Here is a 19,964-nt window from a genome sequence, read left to right as displayed (position 1 = left end):
TCGACAAAAAGGTCTCATTGCCAAGGTGTGAGTCAAGACACATCTCATGATGGGTAAGTGAAGTGAATTATATTTATATAGCGCTTTTCTCTAGTGACTCAAAGCGCTTTTACATAGTGAAAGACCAACTTACATAAGAGCAAAGAGCTGTCCCAAGACCATCGCAAACTTATTGTTGCAAAATATAATGATGGCTTTGGTTACAGGCACATATCTACAGTGAGCTTCTGAATGTTCCAGTGAGCACGGTTGGGACCATAATACGTAAGTGGAAAGACAATCATACCACTATAAGTTTGCTCCAATCAGGTGCTCCTCGCAAGATTTCTGACAGAGTGCAAAGCATAATCAGAGGAGTTGACCAAAAGCCAAAGACCACCTGAGGATAACTTCGAAAAGTCTTGGAATTAGCAGGTACTCACCACGCAAGACCCATTGCTGAATAAAACGTTTGTTTAAAGTTTGCTGCGCTGAACAACATTTGGACAAGCCAGTTAAATACCGGGAGAACATAGTCTGGACTGATGAGGGCAAAATTGAACTGTTTGGATGCCATAATGTACCACGTTTGGAGATGAATTGGCACTAAAAACACCATACCAGCGGTGAAGTTGGGAGGTGGGAACATGATGGTGCAAATGGTACTGGTAAACTTCCCATTGAAGGAAGGATGAATTGGCAAATGTACCAACATATTGACAAAAATCTGCTGCCATCTTGGACGATAATGAAAATGAAACAAGGGTGGACATTTCAGCAAGATAATGATCCAAAACATACTGCCAATGAAACTCTCAATTGGTTTCAGAGAAAAAACTAAAGGTGAGTTGAATTCAATCAAAAATCCATAGAAAGAACTGAAGCTCATGGTCTATAAATGCATGGATAAATGAGAACATCCATACATATGGAGAAAATCCATGATGATTGGTTGATGTTTGTATGATGAGTCACAATTGGTTAAGGTAAGGACGAAACATTACGGACTGGCCAATCAGAGGCAACATAAGGCGGGTCATTGAAACTAGTAAGCAAAATCATAATAGACACGCACTCATGTCACATGACGACAAGGGAGTCGGAGACAGAAGGACGCTTCAAGCTGATGACAAAAAACAAACATAGTTGTAAATGGCAGAGGAATTCTCTATCGCAGATTAGATTTTTCCTCTAGTGATGAAGACGATGTGCAGGAACCCAACAATAATGAGTGTCTTTGGTAATATTTAGACAAATGTATGCGTTTAGAGAAAACAATGCCCACAGCCTTAGTTTTTAGTTGTTTACTCTGTAAACCAAAATCATAATTGCTCTCTTCATCTAAGACGTCCAACACAAATTTAGGAACACACATTAAGGTGAGTTGAGTTCATGAAGTTTTACTGCACATAACCATTACCAACTGTTCCCAAACAACACACACGTCATTGTTTTTTTTTGTTTGGATATAATTATATGCTGTTTTTTATACTTTGGGTAGAGCAAATGAATAACATTATAGGGGTGGGCCAAATATATACATACATATGTATGTATGTATGTATGTATGTATATATATATGTGTATGTACATATGTATGTATATATATATATATATATATATATTTATATACATATACACATATCCATACATACATATATACATACATATGTATGTATGTACATATGTATGTATATCCATCCATCCATTTTCTACCGCTTATTCCCTTTATACATATACACATATCATACATACATATATACATACATATGTATATATATACATATATACCTGTACATATATATATATATATATATATATATATATATATATATATATATATATATACATAAATATGTATATAAATATATATATATATTTATATATATATATATATATATATATATATATATATATATATATATATATATATATATATATATATATGTATATGTATATGTATCATTGCTAGACAAACGATTATATTATATTTGTACAATAATTTGACCCCTTCAATACATGGATTTTATTAGCAAACCAACAGGATTTATTCTTCACTGCACCTGATGGTGTGCAATGTTTCACATGTCTCTTTACCGCCAGGTGGGGGCGCTGCACTAAGCAAGTTTTTAGTTGGTTTGTTTGAAGGTAAAAACTGCATTGCAAGCAATACTTTAGTGTTATTGTTTTACTGTAGCATCTACATCAACAAAATTATTTGTCTAAGTGGCTGGACAGGACAGATTTAAAGAAAAAAAAAGTTAAAATGTTTGCTTTTTTTAAATTAATTGATTAATTAAATTAAATTAAATGAATTGTCGTTACAAATAGGAATCACGATTCATTCGAAAATATATATTTTTTGACACCCCCATCAAAAAGTACAAATATGATTTAACGTGAATAAAAAAATGTGGGGGTTTGAAATACAATTATGACTGAGGCCTTAGTTTAGCCAGTAATACCATGCATACAATAACAAGGAAACAAAAATAACATTATATTGGATTTTTTGTGTGACTTGAGTCTTTTTTTCTTAACAATTTTGCTTGAATCCCAAACTGTACAAACTTTAGGACAGTAATATCAAAAAAAAAAGATTTAATAAGACTAATAAGAAAAAGCTTAACAGTGAAATGTATGACAAATATACTGTTTTATTTGAATTTGTTATCAATAAATGCCAACAAACAAAACAATTATTGCTCAATTTTTTAAATCTCAGGAGTTTAAAGCGAACATGTGAAACTGCGGCGTCTAATATCAAATGTTACAAGTCAAACTGTAAAAAGTGAAGAAAGTAAGGCGCAATGAGAAAGAAAAAGGTGAAGCTGGTGGTTTGACCATCAGTTGAAGAAGAGGCGTCTCTGTGGCTGCAGTCAGAGGAGACGGGGGAGGCAAAAATGTGAGTGCACACTTCTACACAACAACCTTTTCTCTTGCTTCAATTAAGATATACTTTTTTTGTGTGTGGCAGAGAAGAAAAATTGTCATCTTCCGGGTCAAGGTAAGGAACTTTGAGACACGCCATTGTTGTATTACTTTGTGAGTTATTTTTAAACCGAAACAATAAACATACACAATTTGGACATACATTCCTTTTTTCCGGACATTGACGATAATACTCTGATATGATGATATAATAATAAACACATGAGGAATTTTATTCTCTGTTTCTATTGAAGATTGGGATTTGTTAACTAATAGCTAAGCGAATAAAATACCAATAAACACAATTTAGAGGTACATTCTGTTTTTTTCATACAGTGATGATATTACCTTGAATAATTATTAAACACATGAGGAATTTTATGCTCTGTTTCTACGGAAAATTAGGATTTGGCAACGGTTCACTATTTGCTAAGCTTATAAAATAAAACTACTCTATTTTATGCTGCCTTTTTTTTTTTTTTTGCTGCAGCTGTTACATATTCTGTAATATTGTACATGGTAGTTGGGATTTGTTATATAGTGTATATATTATATACAAATATAATATATATATATGTATATATATATGTATATATATATATATATATATATATATATATATATATATATATATATATATATATATATATATATATATATATATATATATATATATATATATATATATATGTTAAATTTGATATTGCTACTATGGTACATTTTTAGTCCACTTTATACCTGCATTATCCTTTCCATTCTTACCCTTTCCATCCTTTGTAACTGAGCTACTGTGTGGAACAATTTCCCTTGTGGATCAATAAAGTTTGTCTAAATCTAAGACAAAAACCGATTTAAACTAAATGAAAGAACATCAAAGCTAACCATAAAAAAACATAAAAATCAACCATTATTAAAATGAAGAATATTAAACTAAGTTCATAAGAGAAGGTGTATGTTGCATATACTGTAGTGTATATTATATAATGATCATTATGAGCGACTCCATGTTGACAAACAGGTGGAAGGTCAAAGGTTGACATCTTTATGCATGCGTGGACATCCGACACTTGCGGGCAGGGGCGCCGAAAAGGGGGGGTAAAGGAGACGGATTCTAGGGGCCCATGATGGAGGGGGGCCCAGAGAGGCCCCTAATGATGATGAAATTATAATACAGAAAAAATAATGACACTGTGTTGGGGGCCCTGTAAAGATTCTTTTCATGGGGCACAAAATCCCTAGCGGCGCCCCTGCTTGCGGGGTAATAGCTGCTATAATAAACCTGACACGGGTAGACGCCGTATCACACAGCATCCATGCATCATTGTGGGAACGTAGCTTGCATAAACTTACAAAAGATGCTGTCAACGTTTCGGAGGTTTGACGTGTTTCAATGTGGAAGAAGCAAACAATTCATAGGCAATTCAAATGCAGTATAGTCACCTTTACCTGACGGTAGATGTTAAAACATTACTTGGTAAAATGATTTGATTAGTTCGGAGACCTTCTAAGTTATTGAACCGTGCAGTGAAGACCCATCTTGAAAGCTTTGTGTTTACTGTATTTGTATTACATGCGTACATCCGAAAGTAAGAAATGTGAAACTGGGGAGGTCAAATATGCAAGAGCGGGTGAAAGTTCTGCCTATTTATATTCTTCCTCATTGACTTCGATGCAGCACCTCGCAGTCTGGCTTGGATCGTGAGATTTGTTTACAAGGGCTACGTCTAATGTTTGGTTCTCTGCTATTTGTGGCTGATTTCCTCAACTGATCAGAGGTGTCAGTAAGATTTAGGGATGGTGATGTTTTGTTTTTCCTTGAAACTTCAATTCATGGGTTGAATCTGTCCTCGGTGTAAATGATAAATACAGGTGAAACGTAAAAAATGTAAATATCGTACAGAGGTTCGCTTATACCAGCAAATATATTTACAAGGTGAAACTAATATATGACGTGCTACTGAATATATTTCAAGACTTATTTTTGTATAATTTTGATCATGGCTTATGAAAACCTTGAATTGAAAATTTGGGGTTTTCAATAACTTTTTAATTGTACCTGTATGTTATTTGTCCTTAAGGGAACATCATTAATATTATAAAAATAATCAGTGCAATGGTGCCGGATGCTCTTGATTATTCCACTCGTAGAGTAGAAAGGTAAATATTGGGGCTGTCAAATGATTATTCTTAAAAAATCAGATTGGAATTTGGATTAATCGTGATTGTTTAACTAGATTAAACAATAGTGTAGTGATTCAGTTAGCTACATTAATGGATAGTGTAGTGATTCACCTAGCTCGATTCAGTGATAGTGTAGTGATTCACCGAGCTCGATTCAATATCATTGTAGTTATATACTTGGGTAAATTCAATAATAGTGTAGATAAAATGATAATGTAGTGATTCACTGAGATGGATTCAATGATAGTGTAGTGATTCACTTACCTACATTCAATGATAGCATAGTGATTCCTTTAGCTGGATTCAATGGTATTGTAGCGATTCACTTAACTAGATTAAACAATAGTGTAGTGATTCAGTTAGCTGCATTAATGGATAGTGTAGTGATTCACCTATCTCAATTCAATGATAGTGTAGTGATTCACCTAGCTGGATTCAATACCATTGTAGTTATATACTTGGGTAAATTCAATAATAGTGTAGATTAAATGATAATGTAGTGATTCACTGAGCTGGATTCTATGATAGTGTAGTGATTCACCTAGCTCGATTCAATACCATTGTAGTTATATACTTATATAGTGTAAATGAAATGATAATGTAGTGATTCACTGAGTTGGATTCAATGATAGTATAGTGATTCACTTAGCTGAAATCAATGATAATGTAGTGATTCACTTAGCCACATTCAATGATAGCATAGTGATTCCTTTAGCTGGATTCAATGGTATTGTAGCGATTCACTTAACTAGATTAAACAATAGTGTAGTGATTCACTGAGCTCCATTTATGGATAGTGTAGTGATTCACCTAGCTGGATTCAATACCATTGTAGTTATATACTTAGCTAAATTCAATAATAGTGTAAATTAAATGATTCAATACCATTGTAGTTACTGTATATACTTGGATAAAGTCAATAATAGTGTAGATTAAATGATAATGTAGTGATTCACGGTAGAAAATGGATGGATGGATGGATTTCAGTGATAGTGTAGTGATTGAGTTTGTAAACAATGTAACACAATATAAATATAGCAATAGCAACAACATGAACAACACAACCACAACAAAAACACAGATATCTTTGGAAAATGAACAAAGAAGAGAGATGAAAAATATATTTGTAATAAGGAGCATTTTGGCTAACTCTGACATAATGACAGAAATGTTTATTTTTATGTACAGTAAAAAAAAAAAAATTGGTGTTAATGTGGTGGATGTTTGATCTGAGCCACCCACCTCTACTGTAGTCTCCATGTGAAGTCAGCCTGGATAGACTGCAGTTGCCCCTGGGCAGGCTGTGTGGTACAGAATATGATGCATATAACTTGTTTGCTTTGCATTATGGGTCAGTTTCTCTCATCTATTAATGCACTAGTTGCCGGCCTTCATCAGTATGAGGTCTTTGGTCCTTGCGGTCTTTTGGCTGCTGTGCTGTAACGCCGCTCGACTGGACAGAAGGCGTCCCAGACCTTTCATAACCACAACACCAAACGTGACTCATGCCGAGACCAAAGCAGCTGGTACGTGCACGTTTCTATCATACGCTTTTCTTCCATTGTGAACTCACCAGAATCATGTGATCTCAGAGTGCAACAGCTCCCCGGTGGATTTCGTCTTTGTGATCGACAGCTCTCGCAGCATCCGACCAGATGACTACGAGAAGGTCAAGACATTTATCCACAAACTGCTTCAGTTTTTGGAGATCAGTCCTGACGCTACACGTGTTGGTCTGCTCCAATATGGCAGCGTGGTCCAGAATGAGTTCTCCCTCAACGCATGCACCACCAAAGCTGAGGTAGAGCGGGCGGTGAAGAACATGGAGCATCTGGCCACAGGCACCATGACCGGTCTGGCTATCCAGTACACCATGGAGACGGCCTTCACTGAGGGCGAAGGAGCACGACCGGCACACCTGCACATCCCTCGGATCGCGATGGTTGTGACCGACGGGAGGCCTCAGGACTCGGTGGATGAGATCGCGGCCCGAGCAAGACAGGCCGGCATCCAGATATATGCCATCGGCGTGGGAAGAGTGGACTTGAGCACCCTGAAGGTCATGGGGAGTGAGCCTCACGCCGAGCATGTGCACCTGGTGGCCAACTTTAGCCAGATGGAGACGCTCCTCTCAGTGTTCCAGTCCAAACTCTGCGGAGGTGATTGGAGCCATTTCATTGTACACTTTCTATTAACTCAAGCATGGTTGTTTGCATTTTTGGTTTGGTCGTGTATCATTGTGTGTTTGTGTGTGCATGTATAGGCACTGCACTGTGTGACCTGGTGGACCATCGGTGCCAGCACACCTGTGTGAGCAGTCCCGCTTCTTACTGGTGCACGTGTAGAAAAGGTTTTGCCCTCAGTCCCGATGGCAAGACATGCAACGGTGATTGACCTCCTTTCTCTTTCTTACTGTTCTTTTCAGAGACTTTCCCAAAATAAGCTGTTTTCTTATTTGTAAGTGGTCATAGATAGGGTAGAACAGTGATTCCCAATCACTGGGCCGTCTGTGACATTATCCCAAATCATGTAGTTGGTCAGGAAATTGTTATATTACTATCCTCTATCCATGCCAGACGTACAGTGACAAGTCGAACAAATAACTGCATTTCCACTTGTTGGCAGAAGATATTAGTATTACTATATTTACCTCTGCCAGATGGTTATGACATCGCTGGGGTTTCTTCGTCAGTAAGTTATTGTATTTTCCGGACCATAGGGTGCACCGGATTATAAGGCGCACTGCCGATGAATGGTATATATATATTTTTTTCATATATTAGGCGCACCAGATTATAGGGCGCATTACAGGAGTCATTTTATTCGTACTTTTTTCTAAATTGAAAACACTTCCTTGTGGTCTACATAACATGTAATGGTGGTTCTTTCGTCAAAATGTTGCATAGATTATATTTTACAAATCACCTTCAAGCCGCTTTCTGACAGTCGCTTCAGGATTCGCTGTTTTGTGGGCGGTCTTATTTACGTGGCTCACCTTCGACAGCGTCTTCTCCCCGTCATCTTTGTTGTAGCGGTGTAGCGTGCAAGGACGGGAGTTGAAGAAGTGTCAAAAGATGGAGCTAACTGTTTTAATGACATTCAGACTTTACTTAAATCAATAACAGAGCAGCATCTCCTCATCCGGAAACAACCACACCGGAAATGTGTCCAGTGAATAACCGTCCGACTGGAACTCTAATAACTAAAGTTCCTTGGGTGAATAATGTAAACTCATTACACCGGTATGTTTTCATGGCAAGTTTACCGACAGATATAAGTAAGAACTTTACACTACTTTATATTAGAAATGGCAACAGCGGAGGATGAATGTCCCATAACAAGAAGATAGAGAAAAAGAAGAAGCTTATCAACGGCGTGGACGTGCACAATTTTTCAGCATTCAAGCAGATCCCAAATACAAATCAGCAGGTACCAGTAGGTAAGAAAAGTTGCTTTTACATAGTATTGCGAAACAAAACGCCAGATAATATGTCTTACCTTATACACACACACCATAATAATACTCGTATGTTTAATGCGCCGACAATCCTTCAAGCGGTGAGGCTTCATAGCTTACCAAAGTCGTACTAAAACATTTTGATAGATTTTTGTTCTATATTTTCAATGGAACATTTAAAATGTTGATGTTGTTTACTTGAGACCCATCATAGTGCAGTCTACACTTATCTCTTATGTGTGACTGCCATCTACTGGTCACACTTACCATTATGCCATGTACCAAATAAAATATTTGAGGTGGGTAAGCTCAACCAAACGTATTCCTTACATTAAGCGCACCGGGTTAAAGGCGCACTGTCAAGTTTTGAGGAAAAAAAAGGATTTTAAGTGCGCTTTATAGTCCGGAAAATACGATACTTAAAGTTACATTGCCTGGTTAGACGGCGGTTTGGCTATTTTCTTGCTTTGCCAAAGAACATTTTAACACCAGCCGCAAAACCTGGTCATGTGCACTCATCCATCCTGAATCTTAAGAACCGCAGTGACCCAACAAACAGATGATTGGCGGTATGAAACGGGCCTTTTGCCGTGTAAAGAACAGCAGGCTCTGTATTTGCACTGCAAGATCGGTTATAATATTGTGTTAGCACCGCCACAATCCGCCAGTCACATTTTTTTCCCGGACCTTCATGATGTGAACAATGTAACTCCAAGGAAGCGGCGGAGGTAAACACGAAAACATCACAGGCTCATCAAGGAGTTACACGGTGGCACTGCAATCTATGCGGAATAGAGGCTGGGGGTCTGTGGTACTTCCATGCCAGTCTGCGTCGGTGCTGTGTTGAAAACATTTTGAGAAAGGCTTTCCGTCAACATTGAGACACAGTTCACGGCGATTTGAGAACCGCCATCCAAACCGTGAATGTGTAAACTGTTGTGTAAACTGCACTTTAGTGAGCAACATAACTTAAAACGTTATTGGTGGATCAATGAAACTTGAAGGAACTGTCAGAAAGAGATAAGGAACAAGTGAATCGATTTTGGGGTTGATCCGGCTAATTTCTACGGATTTCGTTTCCGTGTTAACGTTATGAGGGTCAACTTCTCTGTATGTGTATGCTCGCGGCCCCGCCTATAACCACAGAAACAAAGCAGACATGGTCATTTAAATTATTATTTCATTCGCTGGGGTTTGTTTGGTAATCTGTCTGTTTGTTAGTTCGCAACAAAAAGCAATCAAAAATTATTGGGAAGTTTTTGATGAAACTTTCAGGAAATGTTAGAAACTGATAGGGAAGTGATTAAATTTTGGGGTGATCCGGCTCACCGTCTGGGTTCAGGATTTTTTTTAAAGGATTCCATACCATTGAGAGATGGGGCCTGGTGGAGGTCTGCGCTCTCCTGGTGCTTTTCTAGGTACTGTGTATCCAACCTTATGCCATTCATACAAAATTGTTGTTCAGTGGTGTGCCGTGAGATTTTTCTGATATAAAATATGTACTGTACTTCTTTGGGTCATAAAGGTTGGGAGACACTTTGTTCAAAAGTTTAAACTGTTTAAACTTTTTTAATTTTTAAACCGAATGGGAGATAGAGAACACATCTATTCCAGGGCCATATCACAGTCTGATGTTGGCGGCAATCATGAGAGAGGCAATATCAGTGGCTCTCTGCAGCCATTCTAATTATGTCAGGTTTTGCCGTCCACCTGATCTTCGACCCTGTATCTTTCCTGCAAGCTCAAGCTCTTTTTTCAAGATGTTTTCAAGGAAACTGATTTGTTTCTCAGAAGCTTGAAGACAATCTTGCATGGTCCTGCTGATTGTCTAGCTTTCAACTCCACAGAGCAGTACTGACCATATATAACACTTCAGGAGATGTAGTCTTGGTGCCATTTTGATGCTGTTGCCATCATCTAACCTTTAAAGTCAACAGAACTGTTCAAGAATTCATATTATTAGTCATATTTTGATGCACTTTTAGCCCACGTGCAGCCTTGCCTGGTTTAAATGAGTATCAAATACTGTTGTTTTGCATGTGCTAAGGGATTATTTTGATACCTTCATAGCCTGGGTGGTGCAGTTAGATTGTGTGTCCCAATTGGATTACTTTTTGTGTATACATATATTTTTGGTAGCAGCATGATTGAGATATGTATTTAGTTTAACCACTTTCAACTGTTTTGTGTAGTGTGAATATTGGCACAAATATCAAGCAAATACATAGCACTTCTTCAAGCACATCAATGTCATGGACAATAGTGCTGCTTGTAAGCCGTCATGTGTCTTCTTCCCGGAAGTAGAAACCAGTGGTGGTCAACCAAGCCAAGATGGCTGTTGTGCAGCAAGCAGCTCGCAAACTCTGAGTACGCAAAAAGCAGATACGAGTAAAAAATCTAACTATGCAATGAAATAGATCCCTGTACTTTATCAAATAATGATTTGCCGAGTGATATCCGTCGGTGGAGATCCCAGATATACCGAACTATTTTGTGCTTGAGACCTCATTTTACACGACAAAACAGATGAAAGCTTGGAAAAGCATGGAGGTCTATAACTTCTTTGTGTTTGGCTGGGTCAAGGAAATGGGTATCAAGACTCTCCCGGATAAATCATGCATTGTTTTTGCTTGGGTAAGGTTGCATTTCATGATTTAACTTTGGGTCTTGCGAGGACACGTCCATGTAAACAAACAACGTCCACTATAGCACCTGGGACTGCATATCTATTTAACAAACTAAAAATGACTGAATCATCACCATATTTGATTTTAGTCCTGTCGTCATATATTCTTTCTAGCCAATAAAAGACTCAAACTGTTGCTCATGTAAACAGAATGTGAAACAATGGCATAATGCAAAGGTGTTAAGTGTCGCAGAAGTGCAACTAGAAAAAGCATCAGGAGAGGAAACATTCAACACAGATTCCTTCCCCTCAGAAATAGACTTGTGTGACCTGGTGGACCATGGCTGTGAACACGACTGTGTCAGCATTCTCCAGTCATACGTGTGCAGGTGTAAGGGGGACTATGTGCTTAATCCAGATGGCAAAACTTGCAGCAGTAAGTTGTTCTGGCCATGACTGCATGTTTGCATCAATATGGGGTGAATGTGCATGCAAAAACCTTTACGGGAACATTGACAAAATCCATGGAGAGTTAATATAACAAAGCAATTTTTTTTAATTTTCAGAGCCTGATCCATGTGCTGATTGGCAGCATGGCTGTGAACACCAGTTTATGAACACGGAGGATTCATGTGTTTGTAAATGCAAAACCGGGTACAGACTCAGACCAGATGGGAAAACGTGTCATAGTAAGTGTTCACTTTTTACCACTTGGTGGTGTTCCAAATAAAAAAAATGTTCAATGCAAGTAAAGCACAAGATAATATGTTAATAGTTGAGTTCCTTGTCTTTAACAACTACTTTGATGTCTGCATGATACATTACATGACAACCACAATAATAAACATTTGGTAAACAATTACCTCTCACAGCTGGGCAATAGTATATCTTTGTAAAGGCAGAATTCAAACAGATTTGTGATAATGCCTAAACTAATAAAAACAAAGCAATTTTTCTTAGCAGCTCTTTTATTCCCTTTCCCGCTATTAAAAGTAGGCATTTGTACAAATGGAGAAAAACAACTGCCATACAGTATGTACAAAAATACTTTCTGGCAACAGTCAAAAGTAAATAGGCAAACAATGGTTATTTTCAGTTATGTCGACAACTGCTTATTTTATCTTAAACTGTAGTTGCTTGAAGGCTGTGGCGGGCCGTGCGTTGCTCACCTAGGCCTTCAGTGATGTCCTACTTAGTCCGACTTCATCCCTCAAAATACTTGTAATTTATGTCACCACATGGACACAGCTGGAGATGCTATACAGAAACACACTTGCACACTACTGTGTACAAAACGGTCTATTTTCCGGCGCATTTAACATTCAATAAACCCGCTTCAGCAATTAAAACATCTTACGTGGTATTGTCAAAATTAAAAGAATTGTTTAAAACAAATGAAACTTGAAAAAATAAAGAAAGAAAATATTTGAACTCACACATTTGTAGCACCCACCTGATGTCGTATAAGCCAGTGGTACCTCTCGTAGTCGGTTGATTTGTGTGAAAGTGGCGGGCATTTCCCCATGCCAAAATGTGATTGCCTGCGAAAAAAGGATTTCCTTCGCGGGAACGCGCACCGCTTGCTAAACCTGCATTGCTTGGCTTCGTATGTCCACAGAGGATTACTAGGTGTAAAACAAACACTTTATCTTCATGGTTATTGTACCGGTGAGTTTTCTGTGACTTTCTATGGCTCGTATGGCTCCGGTGCCACTTCCTGTTCCCAAGTGAGTATCCAATCACAGTCTCCTTAACATCAGGCTACCTACATAGGCTACTGTCAACTACTTGTGATCTGATTGGCTATTGCAACTGTCTATCAACGGTATGTGTTCTCTGCTCCCAGTGAGTATCCAATCACAGGACATGTAAATGTCACGTTCAACGTGAGGCCAGCTAGAAGGCCTTACTGACAACAACTCGTGATCTGATTGGCTATCGCAATTATCTATCAACTGTATGTGCCCGTTCACTTACAGTGCACAGACGCCCGCATTGTTGATTCTGAAGGCCCAGGGCAGATTTGGTACAGCATGGCAACATAAGCTAGCTGAATTCTGATTGGATAAAAACTCTAACCTAAAAACAACAGTGCTGGAAGGAGCATAATATGACATGAAGAGATTATGAATACTTTTAGATGTTTAGGGAAAGTAAATAAAAAATTACCTTTATCTTTTTTATGATCATGATTTCTGGTTATGTTAGGCCAGCAGAGAAGGCCTTGCTGGCGCTGACGGCACATCACTGCTTGAAGGATAAAAAAAACATTAATTCTTGTTTATTGCAGAGATTGATCACTGCGCTGAAGAGAAACACGGCTGTGAGCAAGAGTTCATGAACACGGAGGACTCATGTGTGTGTAAATGCACAAAAGGATACACACTCAGACCTGATGGGAAAACGTGCAAAAGTGAGTGTATTATCACTTTTTTCTATTTTTATATGTCTTCTTACCATAACAGTTTTCCAAAAGTAAATAGTATCACTTTCACACAGACTAGGCTGAACCCACTACTCACAATGTTAAAGCACACAATCAGAAACAAAGATGTGAGCTTTTGCATAATATGCACGGACTAAAAATACACGTTCTCGCAGGCATTGACCACTGCGCTGATGGGAAACACGGTTGTGAACAGGAATCTGTCAGCACAGACGATTCATGTGTGTGCCATTGCAGAGCAGGCTTCACACTGCAACCTGATGGGAAAACATGTCAGAGTGAGTCAAACACTTTCATTGGCTGCGGCTTAATTTGCGCACTTCCCTGCTTGCACAGAGCTTTTTGAGTGCCCAAGTGCGTTCACATTGGGAAGTATGGCAATGCGCTGACCGTGCCTGTATGTTGCACTCAAAATGTGGATTGTGCAGTGACGGGCCCTTACAAGTTGCCACCCTCAATAACCACCATCTTAGGTGAGGCACTGACTCAAGAAGTAGCAATTCACAGAGAAGAAGAGGAATGGCCCAGTTAAGTGCGCAACGACATGAATCAGTTTGAGACAGCAATACATAGTCAGAAGTACACAGTGTACGCAGTATACTTATTCAAGTGTACTTATGGAATATTCTATTCTACTCTCTTTCGTGTAGATCAAGCGTGTCAAACTCGTTTTTACTGAGGGCCCATGGTTGTTTTTACAAATGATGACAGATGTGGAGAGCATGCATTGTCTCTGTATGATAATGTAAATGAGGTGTGGTTGTAATCTACAAGTATGTGTCAATGAGAGGACATTTTATGACTTTTCTTAATTTGATTACATGAATGTTGTATAATTGTATTGTTATAATTTTATTGCATGTTTTTCCATATCGGGCAGCACGGTGGTCGAGGGGTTAGTGCGTCTGCCTCACAATACGAAGGTGCTGAGTAGTCTGGGGTTCAATCCCAGGCTCGGGATCTTTCTGTGTGGAGTTTGCATGTTCTCCCCGTGACTGCGTGGGTTCCCTCCGGGTACTCCAGCTTCCTCCCACCTCCAAAAAAAACATGCACCTGGGGATAGGTTGATTGGCAACACTAAATTGGCCCTAGTGTGGGAATGTGAGTGGGAATGTTGTCTGTCTATCTGTGTTGGTCCTGCGATGAGGTGGCGACTTGTCCAGGGTGTACCCCGCCTTCCGCCCGATTGTAGCTGAGATAGGCTCCAGCGACCCCGAAGGGAATAAGCAGTAGAAAATGGATGGATTTTCCATATCTTTAATTTAGGTAGCCAGGGAATGCAGATAGAAATTCTCTATTTAGCTACAATCTGGTGCAGAACATATCCGTCTTTAAGCTTAATGTCTCTGTGCATTGTCCCTTCAAATGAAGACTAACCGAAACTAAACTGAAATAAACTAAACTAAACTAAGCCCAGCTTTTCCTCAGATTAAAAACTACTACTACAAAAACAGTATTTTGTTCTATAACTATTTGGATTAACCTTTTTTTATTTAATTTAAATGTGCCTAAACGATTCAGCCATTGAAAATGACAAAGTTACATGACACAACGGGCAGGTATGGACGTGTGCCAGAGAGTGGACCATGGTTGTGAGCATCTGTGTGTCAGCACCACTGACTCCTACGTGTGCAAATGTATGGAAGGATTCATTCTGGCTGACGACGGGAAGAGCTGCAAAAGTATGTCAAGTAACACCGGTACCTTTTTAATGTTACCTATAATGTTCAATTCACTGGGCTGAATTTTGTCTTTCAAATAGAACCAGAGTGTAGCGAAGGAATCATGGATCTAGTTTTTGTGATTGACGGCTCCAAGAGTCTGGGCCCTGACAACTTTGAGCTCGTCAAGCAGTTTATAAACACAATTGTGGACTCTTTGGACATTTCTGAGATGGGCACACATGTGGGCCTTGTTCAGTACTCCACCAAAGTCCGCACAGAGTTCACATTGGGGAAGTACAGTACAGCCCAGGACGTCAAGCAAGCTGTAACTGGGATGCGGTACATGGGGAAGGGATCCATGACTGGGTCAGCCCTGCGTCACATGTTTGAGCACAGCTTTTCAGACAAAGAAGGCGCCAGGACTAACATCCCACATGTCTGCATCGTGTTTACTGATGGACGATCTCACAATGATGTCTCCGAATGGGCCAGTAAAGCCAAGAACTCTGGTACACCTTTTCACCAGGATACATATCCAAATCATCATCCTTGTAAAACTAATCAACCCTTTCTTGTACTTTTAGGAGTCATAATTTATGCTTTAGGTGTGGGCAAAGCAGTGGAACAGGAGCTGAGAGATATAGCGTCCGAGCCAGATGACAAACATGTTTACTACGCTGAGGACTTTGGAAAAATGGAAGAAGTGACAAAAAGGCTCAAGTCCAGGATCTGCAGTGGTACATCACACGTGGCTAACAGGGCTAGTCCAGGGGTCGGCAACCCAAAACGTTGAAAGAGCCATATTGGACCAAAAATACAAAAAAAAAAAATCTGTCTGAAGCCGCAAATAATTAAAAGCGTTATATAAGTGTTATAATGAAGGCAACACATGACGTAAGTGTCTATATTAGCTACATACTTGCCAACCCTCCCGAATTTCCTGGGAGACTCACGAAATTCAGCGCCTCACCCGAAAACCTACCGGGACAAATATTCTCCCGAAAATCTCCCGATTTTCAGCCGGAGCTGGAGGCCACGCCCCCTCCAGCTCCATGCGCACCTGAGTGAGGACAGCCTTTTTTCACGACGGGAGGACCACAGGGTGACAAGAACTAAATCATCCAGACTAGAGATACATTGTATTATTATGTTTATCTTACCTAAAAATAAATATATTAATTAATTAAAAAAAAAAAAAAACTAAATAAATTTTTACTATATTTTGCTAAAAACATCAAAATTAATTGTATTTTTATTTGTATTTTTTCTGACTCCTTATTACATCCAGCCATAGAATTATACATTAAAATAAACTAATTTTAAATAATTAATTTTAAATTATCATAATAATTCATTTAAAATGACCATATTTAATTATTAAAATAATTGCTTGTTTATCAACAACTTTAGCATTTTATTCATTACATTTTGAAGCTCTCAGAAGCCAAGTTATGTTATATTCCTTAATATTTATTTATGCAAGTTTGAAGTATCAATGATCTAAACACAGTTTTGTTTGCATAATTTTAGGATGTATATATATATATATATATATATATATATATATATATATATATATATATCCATCCATCCATCCATCTTCTTCCGCTTATCCGAGGTCGGGTCGCGGGGGCAGCAGCCTAAGCAAGGAAGCCCAGACTTCCCTCTCCCCAGCCACCTCGTCCAGCTCCTCCCGGGGGATCCCGAGGCGTTCCCAGGCCAGCCGGGAGACATAGTCTTCCCAACGTGTCCTGGGTCTTCCTCGTGGCCTCCTACCGGTCGGACGTGCCCTAAACACCTCCTTATGGAGGCGCTCGGGTGGCATCCTGACCAGATGCCCGAACCACCTCATCTGGCCCCTCTCGATGTGGAGGAGCAGCGGCTTTACTTTGAGCTCCCCCCGGATGACAGAGCTTCTATATATATATGAAATACTTGACTGTGAATTCTAGCTGTCAATATACTCCTCCCCACACCCCCAAACTTGCCCCTCCCCACCCCCAACCACGCCCCCCACCCCCCACCTCCCGAAATCGGAGGTCTCAAGGTTGGCAAGTATGATTAGCTATGATAGCCTACTATCAAAAGGACTATGTGTCGCAGGCTGAAGCAAATTTTCATTCAAAGAAATGTTGAAATGTAATATTTATTCTACACATTTTTACATTACAAACCATTAGTAAATCAGAGGCTACTCAGAGGTTGAGATAACTCCTGGAAATTACTGTCTTTTAATGGCCAAAGGTATAGATGTGTGTGTCCAAGTTAAAGGAAAAGGCAGGCCGTCTTCTTCTAATGGATTTATTACAATCTTTGCAAGCTAGGTAAGGTTTGCCTATGACAAATCAGTCCAATGTGTAGTATAATTGACTTCGTCATTTTCACCTGCGTGTTTCTGCAAAAATCTGATTTGTGTTATGTCCATCCGTCAATCCATTCTCCACCACTTATTCGAGTCGCTAGTGCAGTTGTCTCAGTAGGGAAGCCCAGACTTCCCGTCTCCGGCTACCACGGCATGTGGAACATAATCTCTCCAGTCTGCCCTGGGACACTTCACCAAGAAAGCGTCCAGAAGGCATCCAGAAATGGCCCATCCATCCATGTCTTCTTGATGCAAAGTCACAACTGTTCTCGCCAGAGCTCCTCACCTTATCTCTCGGGGTGAGACCAGTCACCCTGCAGACAAAACTTATTGTGGCCGCTTGTGCTCGCGATCTTGCTCTTTTGGTCACTACCAAAGCTTGTGACGTTTGATGAGGGTAGAAACACAGATTGACCTGTACATCATGAGCTTTGCCTTTTGACTCAGCATTCCCGGTATAGTGACATCATTACTGCTGATGCTGCTTTATTTCACCTGTCAATCTCTGCTACTGCCTTACCTCAGTCGTGAACAAGAACCCGAGATACTTGAACTCCTCCCCCGGGACAAAATGTCACTCTAAACCCGAAGTGTGCAGTGCACCCTTTTCCTGGCAGAGGACTACAGCCTCAGATTTGGAGGTGTACATCAGCAGCAAATAGCAGATATGAAATCCTATTAGGTCTAACCAAAGATAATCCCAATTTCAAGATAGGCTGCACTGCAGTGCTCACATCCCGAGAGGACTTGGTCCATCGGCCACTGGAATGTGGCAGGGGCTCAATGCAGCTCCTGTTGTTTTGCACTACAATGGAGCAAACCTATTCCAGGTCTGGGCATGTTCCCTCATGTAGAGGATAAATCATTTGGGTCCTGCACCATCCCCTCTGACTTAAGCGGTCTGATCCAAGTCTGTGAGCATGAACTGATGAAGCCTGCTCGGATTTGGGGTCGAAAAATCTTCTAACGCAATTTGAACAGACAAATTGGGATGGATCAGATGCCCTGGGAGTACAATGACCTAGATGAATGGGAATATTCACAGAAAAACCAACATCAATCACATAAAAATGTTTAACAAACTTCTACCTAACTTGTATGCACACATAGATACCTGACATCTACAGTACTGCAACTCCTATGATGACTGAATGGGACAAAGAAGACACGTTTCATTTCAGATAGCTCTGGTCTCACAGTGTTTTAACTATCTCAATTGTACCCATACAAAAGGAAGGAAAGATAACTAGAATGGAGGAGAAAATGTTAGGTATAAGCTGAATAATTTTTACTTTCTTTTTTTCCCCTCTATAGACAAACCAGCTGATGAAAACACATGTGAGTGTGAGGACCTCATATTGTTTCAGAGCCAGGTCAATGAGAAGCTGAGGATTCTGATACAAAATTATATCCTTTTGGAGGATCAGTTTCAATGATATTAGTGTGAATGAGTGTTTGTATCCTGTGATTGACTGGCAACCAGTGTAGGATGTACTCTCTCTCGCCACAAGTCAGGTAGGATAGGCTCAGCTCAACTTTGACTCAAAACAGGATAAGGGCTACTAATAATCCACATACTGTACCATTAACTGGAAGCCAGCCTAATTTAATTTCTAACATCTGTATAGAACATTGCTATCACACAATGATATATATATTTTTTGAAGTTTTCTTTAACTTGGCCACTTGAAGCTATGTCAAGGAGATTGCAGCTTCTTGAGAATCAACTTGTGCAAAAATAAAACAATACTATGGATCATCGGATTTCAGTCTTTAAAACGTGCTTTCCTCTGGAGCTGTTTATTAATTAAATTTTGTAACCAGTGTGATATATTTTTAACCAGGATTGTTGTTGTGGTATTAGAATAAATGGCTATGCACAGCAGTTTTGGTTCTGTAATCGTTGATATGGGGAGTATTTTGGACAATGCACCGAAATAACCTTAAATTTCAATCTTTTTTCAACTCTAAATCTAAATCAAATCACATTTATGCTAATAGTATGCGGACACTCAGCACCTTATCGGGATTTAGGTAAAAAAAAAGTGTTTAAAAAAATAAACAAAAAAACACCCCCAGTCATAGTAGAAATATCATCAAATACAGTGGTACCTCAACTAACGAGTACCTTAACTTACAAGTAATTAGAGATATCAAGGTGTCTATCGGCTTTAATGCTTCAAATTGCGAGCATACCTTGAAGTACAAGTATTTTCGCTCTCAATTGAAGTGATATTTGTAACATGGATGTGCCTTTACTGCAAGAAATCATTTTTTTCTTAATTGTTGCTCTTTCTGCTTCATTTACACAACAAGCA

The 19,964-nt window shown here is 39.2% G+C and overlaps 1 protein-coding gene across 7 annotated transcripts; it reads left to right on the top strand.

The window, feature by feature from the left end:
* The first annotated feature begins 168 nt into the window (after positions 1-168).
* On the top strand, positions 169-19,431 carry LOC133596114 (matrilin-2-like). Of its 7 annotated transcripts, none has more exons than XM_072912963.1 (13): positions 169-414; positions 2,957-2,986; positions 6,473-6,617; positions 6,684-7,250; positions 7,355-7,477; positions 11,488-11,610; positions 11,741-11,863; positions 13,465-13,587; positions 13,776-13,898; positions 15,180-15,302; positions 15,383-15,793; positions 15,869-16,021; positions 18,961-19,431. In XM_072912963.1, exons 3-13 carry the CDS (start codon positions 6,491-6,493, stop codon positions 19,080-19,082), a joined length of 2,118 nt encoding a protein of 705 aa, XP_072769064.1. In that variant the 5' UTR covers positions 169-414; positions 2,957-2,986; positions 6,473-6,490; the 3' UTR covers positions 19,083-19,431. The 7 variants fall into 7 exon arrangements, with proteins under 7 accessions (XP_072769064.1, XP_072769062.1, XP_072769061.1 ...); XM_072912961.1 differs by lacking the exon at positions 169-414 and adding an exon at positions 2,617-2,884; XM_072912960.1 differs by lacking the exon at positions 169-414 and having other exon boundaries at positions 2,617-2,986.
* The last annotated feature ends 533 nt before the right edge of the window (positions 19,432-19,964 follow it).

The sequence above is a fragment of the Nerophis lumbriciformis genome, linkage group LG04 (genome assembly GCF_033978685.3).
Source record: "Nerophis lumbriciformis linkage group LG04, RoL_Nlum_v2.1, whole genome shotgun sequence".
Lineage (NCBI taxonomy): Eukaryota > Metazoa > Chordata > Actinopteri > Syngnathiformes > Syngnathidae > Nerophis > Nerophis lumbriciformis.
Note: the sequence above shows the minus strand (reverse complement) of the source record. Positions and strands in the feature narration are given on the sequence as shown.

Bases quoted from the DNA above. Each gene is read 5' to 3' on its own strand.
- LOC133596114 (XM_072912963.1), top strand. From the start codon at position 6,491: ATGAGGTCTTTGGTCCTTGCGGTCTTTTGGCTGCTGTGCTGTAACGCC. The intron at 6,618-6,683 runs GTACGTGCACGT...ATGTGATCTCAG, and splicing joins TGCCGAGACCAAAGCAGCTG to AGTGCAACAGCTCCCCGGTG. The intron at 15,794-15,868 runs GTACACCTTTTC...TTGTACTTTTAG, and splicing joins CAGTAAAGCCAAGAACTCTG to GAGTCATAATTTATGCTTTA.